This window comes from Procambarus clarkii, chromosome 40 (assembly GCF_040958095.1).
Source record: "Procambarus clarkii isolate CNS0578487 chromosome 40, FALCON_Pclarkii_2.0, whole genome shotgun sequence".
NCBI classification, from domain to species: domain Eukaryota; kingdom Metazoa; phylum Arthropoda; class Malacostraca; order Decapoda; family Cambaridae; genus Procambarus; species Procambarus clarkii.
This window is the reverse complement of record NC_091189.1, coordinates 4,207,519-4,230,857: the sequence shown is the minus strand read 5'-3', so window position 1 is coordinate 4,230,857 and position 23,339 is coordinate 4,207,519. Positions and strand designations below refer to the sequence as shown.

At 36.2% G+C, this 23,339-nt stretch overlaps 2 protein-coding genes across 12 annotated transcripts in view; one reads left to right on the top strand and one right to left on the bottom strand.

Moving 5' to 3' along the window:
- The first annotated feature begins 38 nt into the window (after window positions 1–38).
- Window positions 39–10,733, top strand: fy (fuzzy planar cell polarity protein-like protein). Of its 2 annotated transcripts, none has more exons than XM_045741675.2 (9): window positions 39–226; window positions 2,074–2,191; window positions 3,616–3,769; window positions 4,546–4,668; window positions 5,227–5,424; window positions 6,525–6,730; window positions 7,104–7,284; window positions 9,693–9,820; window positions 9,966–10,733. In XM_045741675.2, exons 1-9 carry the CDS (start codon window positions 115–117, stop codon window positions 10,021–10,023), a joined length of 1,278 nt encoding a protein of 425 aa, XP_045597631.2. In that variant the 5' UTR covers window positions 39–114; the 3' UTR covers window positions 10,024–10,733. The 2 variants fall into 2 exon arrangements, with proteins under 2 accessions (XP_045597631.2, XP_045597633.1); XM_045741677.2 differs by having other exon boundaries at window positions 70–226; window positions 2,070–2,191.
- A 4,937-nt stretch (window positions 10,734–15,670) lies between these two features.
- CRMP (Collapsin Response Mediator Protein) overlaps window positions 15,671–23,339 on the bottom strand; it is a 155,552-nt gene continuing 147,883 nt past the window's right edge. For 9 of the 10 annotated variants that reach the window (XM_045741666.2, XM_045741667.2, XM_069338622.1 and 6 more), the window contains 4 exons: window positions 22,853–22,963; window positions 22,211–22,384; window positions 21,199–21,364; window positions 15,671–16,809 (listed from right to left, as the gene is read on the bottom strand). In XM_045741666.2, coding sequence (XP_045597622.2) covers window positions 16,721–16,809; window positions 21,199–21,364; window positions 22,211–22,384; window positions 22,853–22,963 — 540 coding nt within the window. In that variant the 3' untranslated portion in view covers window positions 15,671–16,720. The remainder of the gene's footprint in view (window positions 16,810–21,198; window positions 21,365–22,210; window positions 22,385–22,852; window positions 22,964–23,339) is intronic. The other variant, XM_069338619.1, reaches the window with a different exon arrangement.

Here is a 23,339-nt window from a genome sequence, read left to right as displayed (position 1 = left end):
CCGCCAGGTGAGGTGCGCCGCACCAGGGATGTGGCACCAGTGGCCGCCAGGTGAGGTGCGCCGCACCAGGGATGTGGCACCAGTGGCCGCCAGGTGAGGTGCGCCGCACCAGGGATGTGGCACCAGTGTCCGCCTGGTAAACAACATGGCGTCGTGTACAGTGGTCGGGCTGTTCGCTACCAGTGGAGTACCTCTGTTCGTGCGACACACGGGCCCTGGCAAGCCTGTACGTATATCTCTGAAGAGTTTATTCCACGTGAAATACAAGGAAATACGCAGTATATTACTAGGAAAGTCAAAGTTTGTGGTCGGTGGAAAAGGCCCCGAAGGGAGGGAGGGACTCTGTGCAACAGGTGGAATGGATGCTGCATGAGATTATTATTCAGTTATATCTCCAGCTGAAGTGTAGTGTCGGTGTGGTTGTCAGTCCTTCTGCTACATTTAATGTTAGTGCGGGAAAGTTTAATATTAGATGGACGTTTTTAGGCAGGACTTGTTCTGACAAGTGGTGGTGGTGTTGAGTGTGGTAGGACCCCACTAGTGATGGTGTGTGTATTAATAATTATACCTTAATGGTGTCAAAACGAGTTGCCCCTTATTTAGCGGGGGGCTAAGGTTAAAATTTGTAATGGCCGTTTTGCATATAGCCGATTTCCTAATAGTTAAACTGAATATCGGGCAGCGTTTCTGCCCGAAACGCTGCGCGTACTAGTGGCTTTACAAGATTGTAAATACTATGCTATGTATTTTCACGAACCCAATGTACCTTCTTGTATATAAATAAATAAATAAATAAATATGTTATATCATTAAGCTAGGAGAGGGTAATATTAAGTTAGGTTGAATTAGGTTACATTGGGTTACATTATGTAGGTTTTAAAGTCTTATGTACAATATGGCCTGTCACTTTTCCAACTACCTTCCAGTTTCTTGTAGTTATCCAAATAGGGCTTGTCACTGCGTATGACAATATACAGTATATGGTTTTAACAAACCAAAACAAGCTTTGTCAAATTGTTGTCTGAATGATTAAACCATACCCAACTGTACTGAACGTCCAATGAGTTATCAAAAGCTACTTATAACCAACCATGCCATTTAGAATTATGTAAATAAAACATAAATTAAATATAATATTGGTTGGCAATATTGGTAATAAATGCAAGAATGAAAGAACTTAATTTTATGCAGAAATAAGGTAATTTTATAACGAAATAACACAGAAGTGATGCATAATGTTAGTTGATAATATCCTCAAATCAACAACATCTGTTTTATGTGAAGTGGTACATTTTTCCAGTATGTTACAATGTTTGAGTTTCATCTATGCAACATGCAACTGTAAGTTTCATGAGGGGGGGGGGGATTTGGATAATTATGTGGACTTCTGTACTATGTTTATGCAGACCTAAAGAATGTAACCAGAGGCTAGTGATTGTGAATACAATAGTTACAGGTACATGGACATGGGGTGCTGCATTATTTGAATATTCATATTGAACTGCACAATAGATACAGTACAGTACAAGATACCATGAACATAGTTTACCTGAGGTAAACTTACCTGAGGTGATTGTCTTTATACAGGTATATAAACAAACAAAAAAATTTGAATTAGATCTCAAAATCACTTCTATAAGATAATTCATAACAAGGGATGAACCCTGTGGTATTTTTTGGGTGGTGTGAGGGCATTGTTTCCTGCAATTTGACTCAACATCATGGCAATTTGAGGCAAAATATATGTACCTAACCCAAAGGTTAGATGCATACTGAGTACTGTATGTTCAGATTTAATGAGCTTGTTACAATACGAGAAATGCATTTTAATCACAGCTAGTCAGTTTAATAATTTATGATAACAAATATATCGACCAATCTAATTCAATTAATAATTTATAAATCCTCAGATTTCTGAGTGTGAAAATATGTAGAGTAGTAGTAGAATGTGTAAGTAGAATATGAGGTACAGTAATAGGGTATAAATTTTAATGTCAACATCTGCTTATCTAAATTTAAGATATTAAAATAACTTTAAATAGTCTATTAAATAATTAATTTTGTTTCAGCCAGCTTATGCCTTAATTGGTTCTCTAAATGGAATTCATGTGTTTGGCGAGTCACATGGTGTCACGCTTTGTACTACAAGGACACAAAATGCTAATCTCATATGGAAGACATATCATGATAGGTAAGTTATGTCAACACCATAAGTAACATTTACTGTAGTGTAAAAAAAAATACAGTACTAATATTATTTATAATGTGTATACAATATTTTTCATTAAAGAGTAAATTTGATATATATATATTTCTGAGTTAGTTGTGGCTTCACATGAGCCCTTTTAGTGGGTTATCACTAGTAATTATCCCCACTAGTAACTGATCCCCACTAGTAACTGATCCCCACTAGTAAAGTGATCCCCACTAGTAAAGTGATCCCCCACTAGTAAAGTGATCCCCACTAGTAAAGTGATCCCCACTAGTAAAGTGATCCCCACTAGTTGGTGTCCCAGTAGTACAGTCGAGTCATTCCTGACGCATACTCGAGAATTCTGGGTTCGAATCCTGGGCGGGACAGAAATGGTTCTGTCCATTTTCTATTGGTAATTATAGATAATTATAGATATCAGAATGAGAGAATGACAGAACTAGACATATTGATAAGATAATGTCAATAGCAATTATTCTGCATATAATGAAGTCCAGAAAAAAGGTTGAAAATAACTAGAGGTTTGCAACATGGCTAGTCCACCACTTGGGCTGGACGGTAGAGCAACAGTCTCGCTTCATACAGGTCGGCGTTCATTCCCCGACCGTATTCATGGGCGCCTGACAGCTGGGTGGACAGCACTTTGGATTCATAGTCCTGAGGTTCCGGGTTCGATCCCCGGTGGAGGCGGAGACAAATGGGCAAAATGTTTCTTTCACCCTGATGCCCCTGTTACCTAGCAGTAAAATAGGTACCTGGGAGTTAGACAGCTGCTATGGGCTGATCCCTGGGGGGGAATGTAACAAAAAAGAGACTGGGTTGAGGACCGGGCCGCGGGGACGCTAAGCCCCGAAATCATCTCAAGATAACCGTCCAAGTGGTTGGGCAACATTCCTTCCCTCCCTGACCCATTCGAAATCCTTATCCTGACCCTTTCCTAGTGCTATATAGTCATAATAGCTTGGTGCTTTCCTGACAATTCCCTTCCCTTGCAACATGGCTAGTATTATACCCAAACTAAGGAGCCTGAGATATGAAATAGATTAAGGGAATTCAAACTGACAACTCCAGAGGAGAGAAGGACCAGAATGAAAAATACAGAAATACTGAGGGAATAAACAATGTAGACAAGGAAAGGCTTATCAAATTGAGGGAAAATAAGATAAAAGGACAAGGGTGAAAGGTGGAAACACAAATGAGTCAGATAGAAAAGCATTTCTCATTTTCTTGGTCTATCTGCCTGTAATTTATGTATTTCTTTGTGGTATGCTACATTTTTATCAATATGCATTAGTGAATTTTGTTTTTTATATTTTCTCAATTATTAGCTCTGCAGTATTTACATTTTTTTGTAGTATACTGAATATTTTAACAGCCACCAGTAACTTAGTTATTTTCTTCAGCATACGACTAGTTTTAATTCGAGGAAGCGAGACCATTGGAGACAGTTGTGATGGCTCCCTATTAGACTTGATGTTTGCTTCCCTAGTTCTTCTCCTTGGATTGGACACACTGACTTCAGCAACAAATGTTGAAAGACTAAAGAGAGACATCAGGGTAAGTTAATTAAAAAAAATAATCCTGAAAAAACATATATTTTGGTATACACTGTATATTTTTAACTCAAACTGAAAATAGAAGAATCCATACAAAAATGCCAAATATTTTAGTTAATGATTGTCTTCATACTCTCAAGTTCTCTATGTATATAGTATTGTATAAAAAACTAACATGGCAAAAAAATTTGGTAGCTGTTGTGAAACTGAGAATGGTAGAAAGGTAAAGAATATTATGATAGGTCAAAATAGAGATCATTAAATAGTGTCTTGGTATGATTTCTGCTGGGAGTGAAGGCTTTCCTTTATTAGGAATACTTTCAGTAGATAAATTAACCAGTTTCCTTCCTAGATATTATTTCTGATACTTACCAAAAATAAAAATCATGAGTTCATGGAGCAGGACTTTTGGAAAGAGTAATTAATGCTTGCAAATGTTAAGTTAGCCTGCTTATGTTACATTGGAGTTTCTGCTATGAATATTTTGGATTGGGAAAGGTATTGCATTACATGTACTGTTTATGATTTTATAATGAAACAATTTTGAAATGAACGAATCTTTGTAAATAGCTATGGAAAAATATTGAAAGATTTGTAGTACGGTATATTTAGAAAAGTCAAAAGGGACTACGCGGAGAAACCTAAATACAAGTAGGACATGCAAATAGATGTTCCGTGATACGTGCTAGAATGTAATTGTTTGCAATGGATATATAAGTGCAAGTTTATTTTTCTATGAGTAAATAGTGTAAGAATGTGATGTTCTTCATGTTTTAGCCATGCTATGCATTGCTGGATGAGTTGCTGTCACGAGCAATGGGCTGCGAGGACCAACATGGTTTTTCCCACTTGACGGGCTGTGCAGAGTGCCTTATACCTTCAGAGCAACATAATTTGCAGGTAAGATGCTTATATGAAATTGTAAATTAAGATTGATATGCCACATTTTTATAATGACAGTCTTTTGTTAATGCAAACCATAGGTAGCATATCTTATTGTTTTGTCCAGCACATTTGTTTCCATTTTACAGTACAGAATGCTTGTATTTGTATACATCTTTCCAGATTGACATTAAACATTTGTGTATGGTGAAAATGGAGGTCTTCTATGTAAAGATTTTCATCACTGTGATAGTGCAGAAGTATATTTTTAAAATGCCTAACATTTCGTGAACTTTTTTAAATCTCAACTTAACTCCTGCATTTATGTAGATTTGTAAATGGTTATATGGGCACATTTCCTAAAAAAAAAAAAAATTGTGTTGATTATAATGAAAGGCCCCTTTCCAAGTGGTCCTTTGTGCAATGACACTTATATATTTTAAGTGTTTAACTCAAAAAGTTTGTAAAACAAGAATGTAGCATGTGTGAACACTTGGCATGCAGCAGCACTTCATTATATATGAAAATTTGTAAAGGTTGAACTATTAATTCAGTTTTTCTATCTTTGTCCTACAGAGTGAACTTGAAAAATTTGCTGAGGGAGCAGACTCCACATATGGGTGTGTGATAATGCAGGGACATGTGTTGTGTGGTACTCGCAACTTCTGGTCATTGTCTCATGCTGAGTTGGTTCTCTTACCTCTTCTGGTTGCCTCAAATGCATCCACTGTTGCACGTGACTTGCCCATCTACCTCCCAAATAAAAGTCCTAATGTGAGTTGTTATTATTTCTGTCAGACTTGTCAAGTACTTTATTTTACCTAGAACAAACACGCGACAAAGCTCTTTTGTTTTACAGGTTGACATTGTATTGAAAGTGTGCTGTTAGTGAGAGCAGTTATTAAAGTCAACAAATAATGGCAAAACTGCTTATGCAGCATAAATTTCACCTACTTTATAGGAAAAGTAATAAAATCCTGACGAATAATCTTAACCCTTTGTGGACAATTTACTTCTTTTTATGTGACTGCTTTGTATGCTTGTTTAGTTTGGATATGTGGGTGGACCTCCAGAATCCTCTCGCCCGATTCTCGGCACAAGTCATTGCTGACGAGAAGACTTCTATAGAGTTGAAAACATTTGAAGATCGTGCATACATGCTGTGGGAAAATTTTTGTTGTTGTTTGTGGTTGATCAGTGGACTGCATAGATATATTTTTTTAATTTGACTCTCACACAAAATCTTGGGTTAGTTTAATTTTACTTATTTGATAAGAATTTGAATCACCCAGCCTTTTGTAGAGCTTAGGTTCAGGTTTGATTCAGATATTAAGTTTATTACCCTGGTCTTAATTCCAAGGGCCAGTCACTTGACTGATCATGCACCCTTTTACCAACATAAATGATACATTGGCCAATATATAAGATGACAAGAACGGACCATTAGCAGCACTGCCAATGGAATGTTAACCAGAGTTTATTTCAAATATTATGTTTATTTTATTTTATGATTAAGGTACTATATGTGTGTATTTAAATTTTCATAATAAAAAATTCCCATCTAATAGAACAAAAATTTCTTGGGTAACTCGGAACACTTTTAAGCTGATTGTTTTGTTAAGTTAAATGACTTTTAGTGACTAAGCTTTACAAGAAATGATTTGTTCCATATTGTGCTCAGTTGCCTCTGTCATTCATTGCATTCTAATAAACTATTTTTATGCAGACGTTAGATGCTTGCTATAACATTTCACTGTAATTTTCTCCTTAACATTTTAATTCTTACAATAGTCAAGTTTTGGTACACATAAATAAATTGAATTAAAAAGAAATGATGGTTAAAGTTAATGCCTCTGATATAGTACATTTTTCAGGTACCTTTCAGGATGCTTGTGGTACAACTAACAGGTCATATATCGGTGGTAACTCTCTGTGGTCCAACACCCACGTTGTCGGAGATGATGCGTGCTGCCTCCTCATTCTGGGCCCCTTCATATCAAGTCTTGGAGGCCCTCACCTCATTATTGCCATGGAACATTTCACCCAGCCTTCTATCCCAGCTTGATAATGCCATCATTGGGTAATTTTTCAATACTGTAGTTGGTTTATTACTCCAATGTTTTTAAAGATTAATTATACATTTGCTGTTTGTAATTTCTGAGATTTTTGTTAGCTATATAGTATTAATTTTCATTCAGAAATTGTATGCTTCCTATAAAAATTGTCCCTACAAAATTGGGCATTGAGTAGAATGAAATTCTCCTATAAGATTGGTCATTCAGTTCTTTTCCTAGTCAGGTATATAGTCTTTCAGGTCACTGCTAACACCTTGGGGGCCCTAGTCGTAACAAAGATCTCTTCAGATATTTAATTTTGGTATTGGTTACTTGAATTTACAAAAAATTATCTCTTGACACTTGACACTTCAGTTGTTTCTAAATTTCATTTTGCAGACTCATACTAGTCAATTATGACCAAAAGAAATGTGTGAGCTGTGTACATCTTAGTGAAGAGTCAAGATCTAGATGTTTAAGTGTTAACAGGAAAGTTGCTGCATTACGTTCTGTGTATCGAACTGTTGTTGGACCATTACTTCAGCCTCCGGCCATGCCTCCAGATGATTTTCCTTCAAGGGTAATTATGTCTTTTAGTAGCTTCCATAAGACTAAAATAAGAGTCTATGTGGCATTGTTTTTCAAGTTTCTAAAACAAATAACAGTTCTGACAAAATGTTTACCTTTTCAATATAAGCTATGTTTTATTTCTTGTTGATTGGAATTTGTGCAGGTTACCTGCACAATTTGCAATATTTACCTGCACTTACCTGCACTACCTGCAATATTTACACAATTTACCTGCAATATTTACATACTGCTGTGTCAGAGTATTTATGTCATTGATCACAAGGAAATCTGATCTAGCTCCTTGTGCCGAACCTCGCAGAAATTTTGTCATGTATGCATTTTATATATCTTGTTATTCAAATTTTGTGTTGTATCTGTTCTTAATGTTATGGATGGCAGTGATTTACACCTCTTCTTTTAGTGCATTTCACTTGCTGACCACCTGTGCAGGGTACCTGTATTTCCTTGTATATATAGAACTTGATTGTATTTTCAACTTCCACCAATGTCTTATCTGGTATTCTCTTAATTTAGAAATTTTCCTTATCCACCCTGTGAATTCCCCTTAGTTTCTTTTCATAATGATTGTGTCCCCTCTGTTCCTCCTCTCCTTTAGGGTTCAGAGATTGAGTTCCCTTAACCATTTTACTGCAGTGTTTGACTTTGATCAAAAAGCATTTGGTCCATGGGGTGGAATTTTCTACCTTTGTCTAGTTGCCTAGAAATAGTTTCTAAATCCTGTAAGATTTGGCCTTCAGAACAGGAATTTTGATGCAGTAGATGCAACCAAGAAAATTTAACCATATGTAGTAATCCAAAAAACTGCCCAAAATGCTTCCCTTTCTCACACCCTGCACCACTTTCTTAAGATTTTATTTACATAATTTCTGCATGTTATGGTTCACCTTGTGGTTTCACTTAGATGGGGATAGGAAGCCTGTTGGCCTTATTGAGACTACCTACAGAGCTTCCCCAGGCTGACCAGTCAAAAACTGTAAAAATTAAATGTGCAGTGTACCTTCCAAAATCCAGACCACCTTATAACAGATCCCTTGCAACAAAGTTGTAACTCTGCCCACTGGCACTCTTCCAAAATTCATGTTTGTCTGAAAATGTCCAGATTTTGAGTGGGGTAAAAGTTAAATCTGGATTGTTAAGTAAAGTAATTTCCAACAGACAAATTAAAAAAAAAAATTGTTGCCATTCTTGTGCATTTTTATCATTCATTAAGATCAAATGAAGTGCCAGAAATGTTTTAAAAATGTTTCTGAAACCACATCTCCCTAATTATTAGTTGGAATCGGTTCCCATGATATGTCATAGAAACTTTTGAGCTAAATAAAGAAAAAGTTTTGGGTGTGGAAGTCGATAGGCCTGGTTCATTTAGGGGTTGGAGCATTAGAAATTATGAGGAGCAGTGAAATCTCTTTAGTTTGCTGACTAAACCTCGCACCAGAACATGAGAAGACAATGACGTTTATCAAGTCTTATTAAGTCTTACCGATGACCATTATCAAGTCTTTAGTTTGCTGCTCCCGGTAGATATGTCATAAGACAGGTTGAAATTAATGTTTTCCTTAGTAAAATTTGACTATAGACCATGGCAAAAATTAGGGTATGAATTATAATTTCTTTAATATTGCTAAGGTTGCATTAATTTTTTTTTTAATGAGCACAGTAGAATTAGCAGTTGGTGCTGTGGAACACCCACTAAGCAGATTTAAAATAAAATTCTGTGGTTCATTTTCATTTTGAGTTTGATATTGTGTTAAAACAGGTATAGGTCTGGTTGCTTTTGAAACATAAAGCTTAAAGCTTAGTTGTGGGAAATCCCAGTGAGTGAAATAATCTATTTACAATCAGTGTCTCCTGGTACATATCTATCCCATTCTTTGATTCATTTCCATTTTAAGTTGGTACAGAATAAGTGTAGGTGGGATCAGTTAAAAAGAGGAAATGTTTATTTAATACTTGTTTTAGGTGATAAATAAGATGTCAATAAGAGTCCTCATTCAAGGTAAGATATACATACTGTATTATGGCTAGTATAAAATGAGCATTATTTGATATAAAATGTATTTTTCAAGTTAATATTTTTGGGGGTGTGGAATGGATTAATTCAATTTACATTATTTCTTATGGGAAAATTCGTTTTGGTTGACAAATTTTTGGTTGACGACGCGTCTCTGGAAACGGATTATGATCATAAATGAAGGTAGCACTGTATAAATTTCCTATTTCCCTCCTGGTTGTTGCCTTCCCACTCTATGAAAGTAGGAAATGAAGTAGTGATGATACTGTAATATGAGATTAAAAAATCGTCTTTTTATATCATTCAAATTTTATAATAATCCTAAGCAAAGATTCTTGTGCCAAAGAACACCATTGCTAATGAATGTAACAACAATTCACATACAGTTGCATCCAGATCATACTCCTGTTGAGGCATACGTATCCACAGACAACTACAAAGTATATGTATTGCAGTCGTCTCCATACCATCTTTTAGTCTTGTTTCCACCAGCTCTCCCAGTTCACATAGCCAGGTAAGAAAATACTCAAAGTTGATCCTAGAACAACTGAGAAATATTATTACTGTCGACTACATTGTGACTGAAGTCTTATTGTTACATTTATGTTAGGAGATTAATTAAGCATGTTTAAGTAATGGTGTTAAATATATTGTTTCAGACAAGTAAGCATCAGAACATTAGCAGTTTTCACAAAAGGTAAGGTACCGAAGATCTGACACTGATAGAATGGGGTAAAGTTTTATGTCGCAATTTATTAGTACAAAATATCACTTAGATTATTTGTTTTACATTTCTAAGTCATAGATATATGTTCAGTTTAGTTTACTGTACTAGTCTTCCATCTGTGGGTGAGCTAAATCTCTAGATCTAAGTGTTGGCATTAAAATAATGTATTTGATAACAATACCAAATATTCTTTGGACGTATGAATCTAACTCAAGTGAACAGTGTGGGGGGTTTCAAGATAGACAAAGGAATTAAAATGGTATGAAATGTCAGTTATATTTATTATTAATAGTTATATTTTCAAGTTTGTTAATAATGGAAATATTTATTTCATGTTTTTCAAACTAAAATATATTTTGGCAAAAATTTATATCCATTGTATTTGCTGATTCTAGCATAGATGTGCAGTTAGTTATTATTACTATGAATCTGTTTCCTCTTATTGAAAATACTCAGTGAATTTAGGTGTTTGTGAGTGTAATTACAGTGTACAGGATCTGATTAAATGAAAAGACTTCAAAATCTGTGATCCTTTCAAATGCAGTGAAGGTGGATATTTCAAATATTATTTATTTGTGAAAAATATTATATGTTATAATTTTATTCTTTAAATTAAGAAAATGTTTAGTATCTGAGACTATTAATTTAATTTAGATACATGTGTATATATATGTATATATTCAGTAAATGTATATATGTATTAAGAAATGTTTATAACTTTGCCTTTTCCATGGATCATTCATTTAATTTACTCTGTAATAAATAAACTGGGTCTGGGGTTCATGTGACGGGGTAGAAGGCTGGGGGGAGTTAAAGAACAAAGGAGTATGGAAGTGGTGAAGGGTTCAGTGGGGAGAATGTTTGATGTGCTTTCTGTACGAGACAAAGCTTGGAGGAAATAAGAATGAAGTGTGGGACGGAGTAAGAATTTAAGAGCAGGATTGCATGAAGAGTGGTGTGCACCAAATGACTTCTTATAGTACAGCTTGGTGGTATGGTAAAAATTAAAATTTGACAGATTTAAGGTAGCAGCAGTGAATGCAACATGCTGTAATGTACTTAGTGTAGTAACAGAAAAAAGAATGAAAGATGTATTCTTGGAGCAGTTTAGAGAGAGAAAGAGAGAGATTGGCATGATACTAAGAAGCTCAGATCATTGTTATAGACGGTTTGAATGGCAAACTGGAAATGGGTGAATAAACATACTGCAGTGTGCCTGTAATAGTAATGACTGCAGACTTAGATATGTCCAGGTTAGGTATTACTGAAACTGTGTGGGGGAGGAGGGCTTGCATGCAGTCATGCAAAGGTAAGTGTATGGAGAATTATTTGGAAATATATCAATATGTAAGATACAACTGAATGCTTAGGAGATGATGGTACTTCAAGGAAAAAAAAAAATGAGAGTTAAGAAGTTAGAGAAAGTGAGTTGGATGATAAGCCCAAGAAGAAATTCTAAGTCGACACTAATATTACTGAGAAGTGTGTATAATCAGAGGGGTGACTTAAGAGTGTTGAACATATTAAACAAATCAGATTAGTTGAGGGACAGCAGTCTGCCTATACAGTAACACAGCTGCTTATATTCAGGAGTTTATGGAATTCCAGTGCTATTCAAGTGCCTTGTGGAAAAAAAGGATTAACCACTAGAACTAATTTATAAGGATGAAATAGGTCTGTACTGGAAAAGGTTACTAACATACTCTATGATTTGTGGTGGCAAAGTGACTACTGTTAGCCACAAGCTCGATAAAGAAATATTAAGTGTGCTGCTGGCATGCACAAATGTCAATTATTGGTGAGCTTGCCACTTCACCATCGGCTGTAGTGCCTTCCTAAGTATCTCTGGAGAACTCCACTGCCTCGGTTTTTTTCTCTACTCAACACTAAATTATATCATCTCTTCACATAACCTACTATCAACTTATTGAGCAGACAAACAACACTTCTTTGAGTGAGTACAATATGTTATATTTTGTTTTGTCTATTTTTTCTCCGCCAGAATTTGCAGAGAAAAATACAGAATTTTCACAAATCTACTTATTTTTTTAAGCTTTTCCTCAAGGTATGTTAATAACATGTTGTCCTTAGCCGTGTGAGGGAATGGTCTCAGTTCCCACAGCTTGCGTCAAATGGCACATTGTAAAGCAAATAACTGCAAGTACACAAAGTTCAGAAAGCTACCCTCGAGCACCTCACAGTGCACATAGTGGGTGCACATAGTGTTTCTCCCTTAATACTGGACTAAAGCCTAGCTTGTTTGGTATCTCTTGAGAGCCCACAATGCTCGCACCATAATGAGGCCACAAGGGCTGTTGTGTCTTTACTCAACGAGGAGATAGTGAGCATAGCATTTCCATTGCTGCAAGCCAGTGTCAGGCATCATGGAAACTACAGGAGGGAACATTCTTCTTCAGGCAATGGAGAAAGACGAGTAGGTCAGGTCATCCTCAAATAGTCAATCCTGGATTGATGGTATAGCCGTGATGTCACAACCCATGTCACCTCGGATGGGCCTATAGCAACCCACTATGATCAGACACCTGCAGAGTACCCGGTCACTGATTGGCCAATCCTAGAGACAAAGACTGGAGTTGAATAGAGTGTGATTGCCATACCATGCCAGCTATTCCAGCCAAAAACACCAGAAATATTAAGACGTCTGGTCTTTCTGTTAGTGGCTACTAATTAGAAAACACATCGTCATAGTCCTTAGGCCATCATATTAACTGCAACATACCTATTTGTTGTAAATATCTTGCAAACAGCTGGATTCCCATGTTGCATGTATTTATTTAAATTACGTGAAGTGACTAAAAAAAGATACTACGAGGTACAATCAGAAGCAGAAGGACTGCGAGAAAGTGTACTACTGTGATTATAGTTGAGATGCAGAAAAGTGTTCAGCAAACTTTGTGTATGAACCCCAAAGTACTGCCAAAGAGGATTTATGTGATGAAGTGCCTTAAATGCAAGTTAGGACGAAAAGCCAAGACTGTAGCCTCCATTCTCTGTTTCCTTGCTCAAATCTCTGTACTGTATAGTTGCTGCCAGCCACCACATTTTAACCACACACCTGTGACCAAGTCCAGCCACACACACCTGCTGCCCACCTGCCATTCCACTTGATGCACCCACCAACCCATACACCTCACATGTCACTCACTGAGGTCCCTTAAGCATGTCAACTTGCTTGCTGCCACTTGTGTGATCTACACACCACATGCACTCATGTAGAGAGCCAGCATGTACCAGACTCCAGTGTATCCACATCGTACTACAAGACTGACGGTTGTGAAGATCAGCCATTCAGACCTTCCACAAGCTGTGTTTATGATTCACTGGTATAAGTGAGAGGCCAGCATACTGTAAGTACTAAACTTGTTTCATTGTCTTTTGTCTATCTGCATAGAGATCTCTGTGATCAGCCAGAGTAATTCATCTTGCAACACACGCACAACAGTTGTAAGTTTGAGTTAAAGTAGTAGACAACCATCAGTCTCAGGAGACTGATGACAGTTAAGTTAAAGACAGACCCGATAAGTGAACAAGTGATCATCTGGGTGGTATCACAATTGTTTCACCTGTGAATGTGTATCTTACACACATGACATATTTACATATGTGTGCATGTTGTATTGACTGTATTCCAGTTTGGAACTCCTGTGTTTTCTTTTCAACCAGCTGTCAGGAAAGCCATGTTAGTGATTAGTTGTCAAAGAAAGGGTTAAGACAGGATTTGTGAACCACATGATCAATCAATTGAAGCATCATAGTGTGTCCAATTAGCTTTGATGATACTTATGTTACAATTTAGATTGTAACATAAGCACCCCATGTATAAATATTTATTTCCAAACTTACATGCTAAGTTTATAATTGTTTTTGTGATAAACCCATTATAAATACAACCACTCAGGTGCCTTTAGCACCATTAAACATTTGGTCATAAATTACAAATTTTATTAAAAAATAAAAAATCTACCTCCATACTTTACCTGTTATTCCCTTAACTTTCCATGGCCACATAAACCAAGCTTTTCTGTTGGGGCGGAACAGTGGCGCCCTGTTGCTAGCCACAAAACTAGCTCCACACGTATAAGTCACAGTAACCCTTAATAGCCTACTAGAGACCAGAGACTAAAACCTGGCCCCGTCATACACAGGGAGCAGGGGATTCATGATTATCCTCATTGAAGAAACAAGCCCCCAGGAAAGAAACCAAACCAAACAGGCAACTTCAAGGTTCACAGAAAGTTAACAAACAATGCAGCTAACAATTTTGCAAACAAGCCAACTAGCAGTTAGGTGATACCCCGCTACTTTGTCATATATCAGACAAGTCTGACATGTTCCTCGAGTTACCAGCTCTTTGGGTTCCAAATATTTGATAAATGTTGATCATCCCTTAGACACCACCCTGAGGAGGAGGGGGGGAGTGGTCATTTGCTGTGTATCATTTCAATATTTGTTTATTTGTTTCACGTGTATGTGTGTGTGTTTTTTTTACAAGCCTCAGTTGTGTAGACTTTGGAAATTTTATCACAAGCTGCATGTGCTTAAGGGTGTTCTTTACTAAGCACTCATAAATGTTGCCCCTGGCCTGACTAGGCTTCTTCATTAGTGGGTTTTGATTTCCCATAGAGGCCAGTTCATGTGGAGAGTGTACAAGGGTCCTTGACTCTTCTGCAAGGCTTTGAGATTGGAGGCATTCCAAAATAAGTACATGGAGCACCACTTGGCAAATGGAATTTAATGTTAATAAATGCCATGTTATGGAATGTGGAATAGGAGACCATAGACCCCACGCAACCTATATATTATGTGAGAAATCTTTAAAGAATTCTGATAAAGAAAGAGATCTAGGGGTGGTTCTAGATAGAAAACTATCGCCTGAGGACCACATAAAAAACATTGTGCGAGGAGCCTATGCCACGCTTTCTAACTTCAGAATTGCTTTTAAATACATGGATGGCGATATACTAAAGAAATTGTTCACGACTTTTGTTAGGCCAAAGCTAAAATATGCAATGGTTGTGTGGTGCCCATATCTTAAGAAGCACATCAACAAACTGGAAAAGGTGCAAAGACATGCTACTAAGTGGCTCCTAGAACTGAAGGGCAAGAGCTATGAGGAGAGGTTAGAGGCATTAAATATGCCAAAACTAGAAGACAGAAGAAAAAGAGGTGATATGATCACTATGTACAAAATAGTAACTGGAATTGATAAAATCGATAGGGAAGATTTCCTGAGACCTGGAACTTCAAGAACAAGAGGTCATAGATCTAAACTAGCTAAATACAGATGCCGAAGAAATATAAGAAAATTTACTTTCGTAAACAGAGTGGTAGATGGTTGAAACAAGTTAGGTGAGAAGGTGGTGGAGGCCAACCTGTCAGTAGTTTCAAAGCGTTATATGACAAAGAGTGTTGGGAAGACGGGACACCACGAGCGTAGCTTTCATCCTGTAACTACACTTAGGTAATTACACACAGAGTACCGTTTATATTTTTACACGGGTAGGTACAGTATTAGTACCAGTCAAAATATTGGTACTGGTGCACGTCTACTTTGGTCACGTGCAGATTTATCTGGTAAAAATGGCTATAGCAAGGTTGTAAGGTTGAAGACATAAATATGTTGATGAATTTATTGTCCAATGCCATAGATGCCACTGGATGGCCATACAGACATAATTGTATAAATATTTATGAATAAAATTGACAGCTTGAAATAAGTAAGTTGTGACAAATCAAGAGACATATTTGTGCAATGAAACTTTGATCAACTAGATACCTTACAAAATACAGTGCAATGATAATGAATCCAATGTCAGACTTGTGTATAAATAATTTGTCAATAATAAATTATTTAATCTTGAAAAGTACTAGGTGCTAAATTCAGAAATTAATGATGAACTTCACATGTCAAGATAATTATATTGCAGGTAGTTACAATCTGGGAAGATTTAATACTCAGATGTTTTTGCCAAGTTATGATATGAAAACTACAAATGAAGATGGTTGAAAAGTTTCCTTAGTAGGCAAGATACGCATTTCTGTCTTAGAAAACATGCTCCATATTAGTTTCTTCTAGTAAGGCAACAAATATCAACTGCCCATATTCTGACTTCTTTACAAGATTTGTGATGGATTTTATATATAATATATACCAGTATTATATATATATTAAATAAAACAAACGGGCAGTGACAATATTCTAATACAGGCAAGATAATACAAGTTCATAACATCTAGTTACCTTGAACTACATATTCTCATCTTGCAGCTGATTCCTGAGGCTGCCTTGTATCTTTGATATTTTGAGTAAATTCTTATAAAACCATACCACGTCATTTAAAATGCACATTAAAAACAAATTTTACTCGCTTGCATTTTATAATAAAGTAATTTATCTTTATTAGTTAATACTTCACAGCTACAACAGGTAAACTTTCAATAATAAACATCTTAAAAATATTAATGTCACCGATTTTAAATTACTCTATGATACATTTGGATACATACAAATGTAATGTCAATTTATGCAAATCCTTCTATACAACATTTTTCCGGTAATTTGAATATGCAGTACAACTTAAATACAGCACTGAAAAATCTGAAGAAATTATTTTGCAGTAATCAAAGCACAAATGCCACTAGCTTCCTCCACCACCGCCTGTGTGATTACCAGAAACTGCCAGAAGTCTTGCCACCGGGCGGGTTGTTTACCTTCACTGATGGTCGCTTGGGAGACTTGTCATTAACTTGTGCACCTGTCAAAGTAATTTATGTAGTTACTTGATCTGGAGGTAATAAATTTATGTAACTTCCTGATATTAAAGTTGTGCATTAGTTTTAAAATGTTATGTGCATTGCTCACATTAAGGCATTGTATTAATATGTGCAACTATCATTAGTTATGGCAATTTCTAAATATTAACTTTAGTGCTTATATTCCATTAGTAAAAGCGTTTTATTTCAAAGAGCATTAATTTTTGTATCCAAGCCCAATACTATTTTAAACCATATCTAGAACAAAATCTATATAAATTCTACATTAGGTATATGTGTTATTCCAAGTTTAAGCACACCAATGAGTTAGCACAACAGCATAGATCAAGCAGTGTTAAGCAAGAATACAGCCATAACTACCTCATACAATACACCCTTCAGGAAAAGGTAATGTTCATTGATCAAACATGCATTTCACTAAAATTAAATTCACCAAAATGGTAAAGTGTGATGTAAAGGAACCTTAGAGTTGCAACCTGTCATTTTTAAGTGTGATTAATGGTTAATTTCCTAAATAAGCATTTGCCTTTATTTAGAAGCATGATCAGAAATAGAAAATTAGTTACAGAATAGTGCGGGTTAACTTTGATGTAATTAAAAATCAATGCAATGTTAAATGTGAAAAGTTTAATGAAAGCCATTAATTAATTGCCAGTGCAAACTGAACTTGTGTAAAATTATTGTTTATAACACTGTCTTTGTGACTGTCCTTGTGTTGTCACCAGTGCTGTAAAAGCATTGATTTTACTTAATATCTATAAATATCATTATGAAATCCTAAATCCCCCACTACTACAGTTTTTTGTGAAACAGCCAACTCTTGCATTTCTGTGCTTTGCTTCTAAAATTGGTATAAGTAGCCGAGTCACCAGAAGATACCCTGAAGAGCTGTGCCACTCTGGGGAGACACTAGCCTGATGCTGGTCCGAGGCTTAACACCATCATCTCTCTGACGACCTACAATACCAGTTGGTGGCTTCAGATCATGAATGTTAAAGAGTCTATTCTAATGAAAGATTATTTACCCTGAGATCCTTTATATTTTACTTGGTCATACACTAAGCTTATACAAATGTAATATATTTCATGTATATATTTTTAGAGTAATGATCTGTAGCTCTATTAATAATGAAAACTAAATCACTGAGGAAAATGAAAGCAGAAATGCACTAGTCCTTTTGCACAATTTCTTTACATCATTATTACCCTGTTAACCACTTTTGTAATGTGGGAAGGCATTATAAAATTAAGGGGGAACAGTACAATACAGTCTAGAGAAAAATTATACAAAAATCACATTACTCCATTTACCATATACAGTGCTAACACACTATATATCCTACCTAAGTAACCCAAGCACCATTGCATTCCAGCAAATTGTCCAAAGCAGCACCTCACTGCCTTTCAAGGCAAGATGAACAGTCATCCTTTTGAGTTGCCTTAAATTAATAAAACACTCCCCGCTTCATAAACTGCTGTCATTTAACACTGTTTACTCATTTCTTCACACACCATGCCTGCCCATCATGGTCATCTCTAGGTATTCTCAAATTAATTGAGGATCCTGGTAACACAGTCTGGTTCATTCTTGACTCAGAATCGAGATTTACAGGTTCGAATCCCAGGTGGGACAGAAATGGTTTGGTGCATTTCCTATCCCTGTCCATCAAGCAGTAAATAGGTACCCAGGGTTAGCAGCAAGTGGGGTTGCATTCTGGGGAGGGTCAGTAATTAGACCCGTGGGGTGGGGGGGACCGTGTCTATAAGCCTAACGTGTACAGTATGTATAAGCTGGCTGCCTGTCCCCTGACATAATGAATTAATTTACTTACGAATTGCCCATCCCTATTGAAGCTAACAGAGGTGGTAGCTCTCTGGTACATATACTCTTCACAATTATTATTATTTTATTTATATATACAAGAGTTGTTACATTCTTGTACAGCCACTAGTACATGTAGCGTTTTGGGCAAGTCCTTAATCCTATGTTCCTCGGAATACGACCCCCATGAAGAATCATTTAACAACCAGGTACCCATTTTACTGTTGGGTTAAACAGAGGCTACAGTTAAGGATTTGCACCCAGTAAATCCTCCCTGGCCAGGATACGAACCCAGGCCAAAGCGCTCGCGGACGCCAGGCGAGCGTCTTACCACTACGCCACGGAGACAACTCCAGTATCCATTTACTTTAATGACTTGTATGGGGCTATACCCTACTCCCTAATTTAGAATGATTGCTCGATTCAAAGTTGTTAAATGCTAATAATATTTAAAGTAATTGTCAGGCCTCTGAAATGTGTTCTCAATGAAAATGATATACTGTAACTTCCTCACCACCCACCAACACTTGTCCCTAACACAGTCGCACATCCCCACACGTCATCCTCTCTCCCTAACATACAACCCCAGAGAGAATGGTACATTCCCTCACCCACACCCAGCAGCACAACCAGCAAGTTGTACTGCTGGCATGTTTGAGGGTTTGTCCTCTTCTTAAATTGAGTCCACTTTTTCGCTTTTGGTCTCTTGCCCTCTCAATTTCTGTTGAAACAGTCCTGTTTTCTAGTTCTGCATATCTGTGTTGGTATATATATATTTTGTGCCTTCATTATATATTTCATAAAACTTTGCATACATCTCATTTACCTTTTTGCCTAACAACAAGTCTTTCCAATCAAAATCATTTACAAACTCTTTAAGTGTCCCATAGTGTCCTCTCCTGAAATCAAGTTTTTCAACTGCTTCATTTTTGTCATTCTCTTCTAGATTACTGGACATTCCATATTTTATTTCCAAAAAAGACATGGTCACTCTTACCCAAGGGGGGAGGTACTGAATGCTGAGTTTTCTTTCCTGGTGAATATCAGATTGAGCATCCACATCCCACATTCTCGTAGCTTGCTTAATGTGTTGATACATGATTTTCTCCAAGATGAAGTTTACGAACCTGCGAATCCAAAAGTCCTCCGTTCTTGCCTTGTAGGCCTCCCAGAATACGGATTTCAAGTTCAAATCACCAAGTACCAACAATTGTTATCTATCTATATCTGCTCTTACTATAATCTCCCTATCATGGCCATTATGAGGTCCTCTAGCTCTTTTGTTCATGTGCTGCTTACTGGTTGACTGTAGGCATTTATGATTACATATCTGTCATGTTCTTTTGGGGACCTGCTATTCATCTAATAAATATACTACATTTTGAAATTGATGTAGAGAAAATACTATAATAATTGTACTGAAAATTTCAAGTTTAATTGTGGACAATAGTATCTGAAATCAATGACTGTAGCCAAACACCACTTGAATACAAGATAACAAAAATTTTCTTGGTGTAGTATCATTGTATATAATGCTTAGAGCAAATTCTATCATTATTTACATGCTTTTGTATCATTCCTCCTTGTAGTGTTCACTTTTGCTACACAAGATCATCTCTTTCCTATTTTTGTGAAAGACACATTTAATCTCAATTAAACGGCAACACTTCACATGCTATAGAATGCAGCGTTTTCAAGATTGTGTGTGTGGGGGTACACAACCTGGATAAAATGTTATATGGTGTATACAGTATTTAATATAAACATCTTGAAAGTAGTTTTGAAATTTATTTATATTTAATGTTAGAGGATAATGATGTACCGTATTAAAAACGAGGAGTACCGAGAGAAAAGTGAAATAGCTGCTCATGCCCAGTGAACCGAGCTGGAGAGGTTGTGAAATTGTTGTATGGCTGAATGACAAGCAAAGGAGCATATCCCATGAATAATTCAGGCAACTGATGCTAAGGACCACAGCCAAATGATTTAAACTATAGCATTCCACAAAACCAACTGGGGCTAATTCTCTACAAATACCACTCTTATTGCCTCACGATTCAAGCTTTCAGTTTTATTGTTCAGTAGTATTTTGTTTGTGTAGAACTATCACTGATGCTGTAATCAATACATGCAAGATAATGCTTATATCCAATTTGACTATGTATTTTAAAGCAAAAAAATATAATATATATTTTTTCCAGCATGTCTTATGTTAGTTCTGCAACAACTACCAAGTCTTCACTTAGAGGAAAACTCATTACCGGTAACTGATGAATTTAGTTTAGTGACAAGATAGTCATAAGACTTCTATTACCCAGAAATCTAAATAGCAAGAAAGGATGATGTGAACAATTTAAAAATCTGGTGCTCTCAGGAAAAAACAAGTGTTATGAGTGTGTTCTTTCATTAAATTTTGTATTCAATACAGGTTTTTAATTATTGCTTAGTAAAAAAAAATATTTTCTGTTGGGAGTTGTATTTACTCTCAAGCTTGTTTAGCATCAGATTTGTAAATGTGTTCTTATGTTAGTTGAACCTGCAAGCTAACCCGACACGTGGAAGCTTGAATCATGGAGGTTGACTCCCCCACTTCTGGTCGGACCTCGAGTATAGAAAGTCTCCTGATTGACTGCCATGATACCACCCTCCTGCATTGACATGCGCCCATCTCCATTTAGCTGCGCAATAGGGCCATCATATGGTGCACGTTCAACCTGCAGGGATTTAAGTTAGTTACAAATTTTGAGCACTACAAATTTATAAATAATATTTGAACTAAATTTTTTGTTCAAAATACAGCACAAGACTAAATAATGACCAAACTACACACCGAAAGATGAAGAAACATCGTTTCTTTATCTTCTGACGAGTGGTTTGGTCATCATATCTTTAACCACATTATTGTGACTCGTCGTCTGTGTAAGAATAAATAAAACTGCCGAAGACCTATTAACTGTTATGAGGTGGCTCCTTCAAAAAAAAAAAAAAAAAACTACCCTTAAAAAAATCCATTGATTACATGCTAATTATATTATCTGGTAATTTGATCTTTAATCTACAATTATTAATAATGTATTCCCTTTGTTATACTCTTTTTCATGCATTTATATACATTTACTCCAACCCTTATTGTATGCTCTCTAGCCCCTGCACTGTGCACCTAGTTTTGGCAAAAAATTCTTAGTGCAGTTGTCAAGGACATATTTTTGTTGTTTTTATAAATATTCAGGTAAAGCTAATGTCAAAATGTTTCCAAACTCAACTATTTCCATTTCAAAACACAAATAGTAATGAAAACATTAAAAAACATTAAAATATAGCATAATTAAAAAAAATAGCACAACTCTCAGAGCGCCTAAAGACGTTTTGCACAGTGTAGTGGCAAGAGAATGTAAATTATGCTTTTTTAATCTCTTTGTATGGGACATGTCTAATTCCTTGGATTAAGTTTGTCATCCTCCTGTGTACTTGTTATAGTGCCCAAAACTAAACTACATAATCTAAATGGAGTCTAACAAAGGTAATGTAAAGCTGAAAAATAATATTACATGTCTTATTACCTTGCTTGGAGCATTTGCTCTCTCTCTTTCCTGTACTCTGCCATAAACGTGGGGACAGTGAGATGGGGTTGGAACAAACTTGCCCATGCCAGACACTGCACGAACTTCTCCTTCTTCAACTACAACACGGCCATGACATATAACGTAATCAGCAATACCATGAACTTCCATGCCCTGAAAGTGTTTTTAACTGTAATTATTTATTAATTTCTTGAATAAATCATGATATATTTTGTATACTTATTATTCACATTATTCTCTAATCAACAAAAGGAGCATAAAATTCTTTAAAAATTAAGAGTACTTAAGGAGTATCCATTTAATATACATATGCTAGTTCCCTGAACTAGCATATAGATTCAGTAGCTGATCCAGGACTTGGCTATACTGTACAAGAAACCAGTTATTTTTCTGTTTCTCAAATACTGTAAGTCTGTGACCTCCACGAAATGTTCAGAAAGGTGTCTTGAGCTACACAAGGCATATTTGTTCTATACTACTTACATATTTTTTATATAAATGTAATTATATATATTTTTGTGATAGTATTGAAGATGTTTCCATCAAATGGATATCCTATATAACAATCATCTAGCCCACTGATTATAATAAAAACCTGCATGGCAGTCAGGCTATCAGTACCTCAAAAATGTTGAAGTCCACAGCTTGGTGATGGGTCTTTGCCGAAATAATTCTTGTAGCATGAGGGTTCCACACTACAATATCAGCATCAGAGCCTACTGCAATGCGACCCTGGAATAGGCATCATAGTATATTAGTTGAAAAAGTATTAATATGAGAAACTTCATACTTTTACGTTAATTACCACCTTGATATACAACAACAAAAAAGTATTATGATCATGCAAAACCATAATACTGTACTGTATTGGTTAGGCATAATCATAAAGTCACACTGAAGTAAATTTTGCTGCCACTGTAAACTGCAGATGCCTGAGAATGTTTATTCTACAGTACTGTATATAAACAGACACCATTTCTTGGGAAGTCCCTTGTGTTCTCCTGAAGCTATCTTGCTGAGATGGCTTCCAACTACTGTACTAGGTCACATCATCCGCGGATTTCTGATTGGGCCTACTGGGGACGAGAGCCAACACTTGACCCCCTCA

Excerpts from the sequence above, each read along its gene's own strand:
- fy (XM_045741675.2), top strand. The coding sequence starts at position 115 with ATGTGGCACCAGTGTCCGCCTGGTAAACAACATGGCGTCGTGTACAGT. Across the intron at positions 3,770-4,545 it reads GACTAAAGAGAGACATCAGG|CCATGCTATGCATTGCTGGA; the intron begins GTAAGTTAATTA and ends TTCATGTTTTAG. Across the intron at positions 9,821-9,965 it reads CTCCCAGTTCACATAGCCAG|ACAAGTAAGCATCAGAACAT; the intron begins GTAAGAAAATAC and ends ATATTGTTTCAG.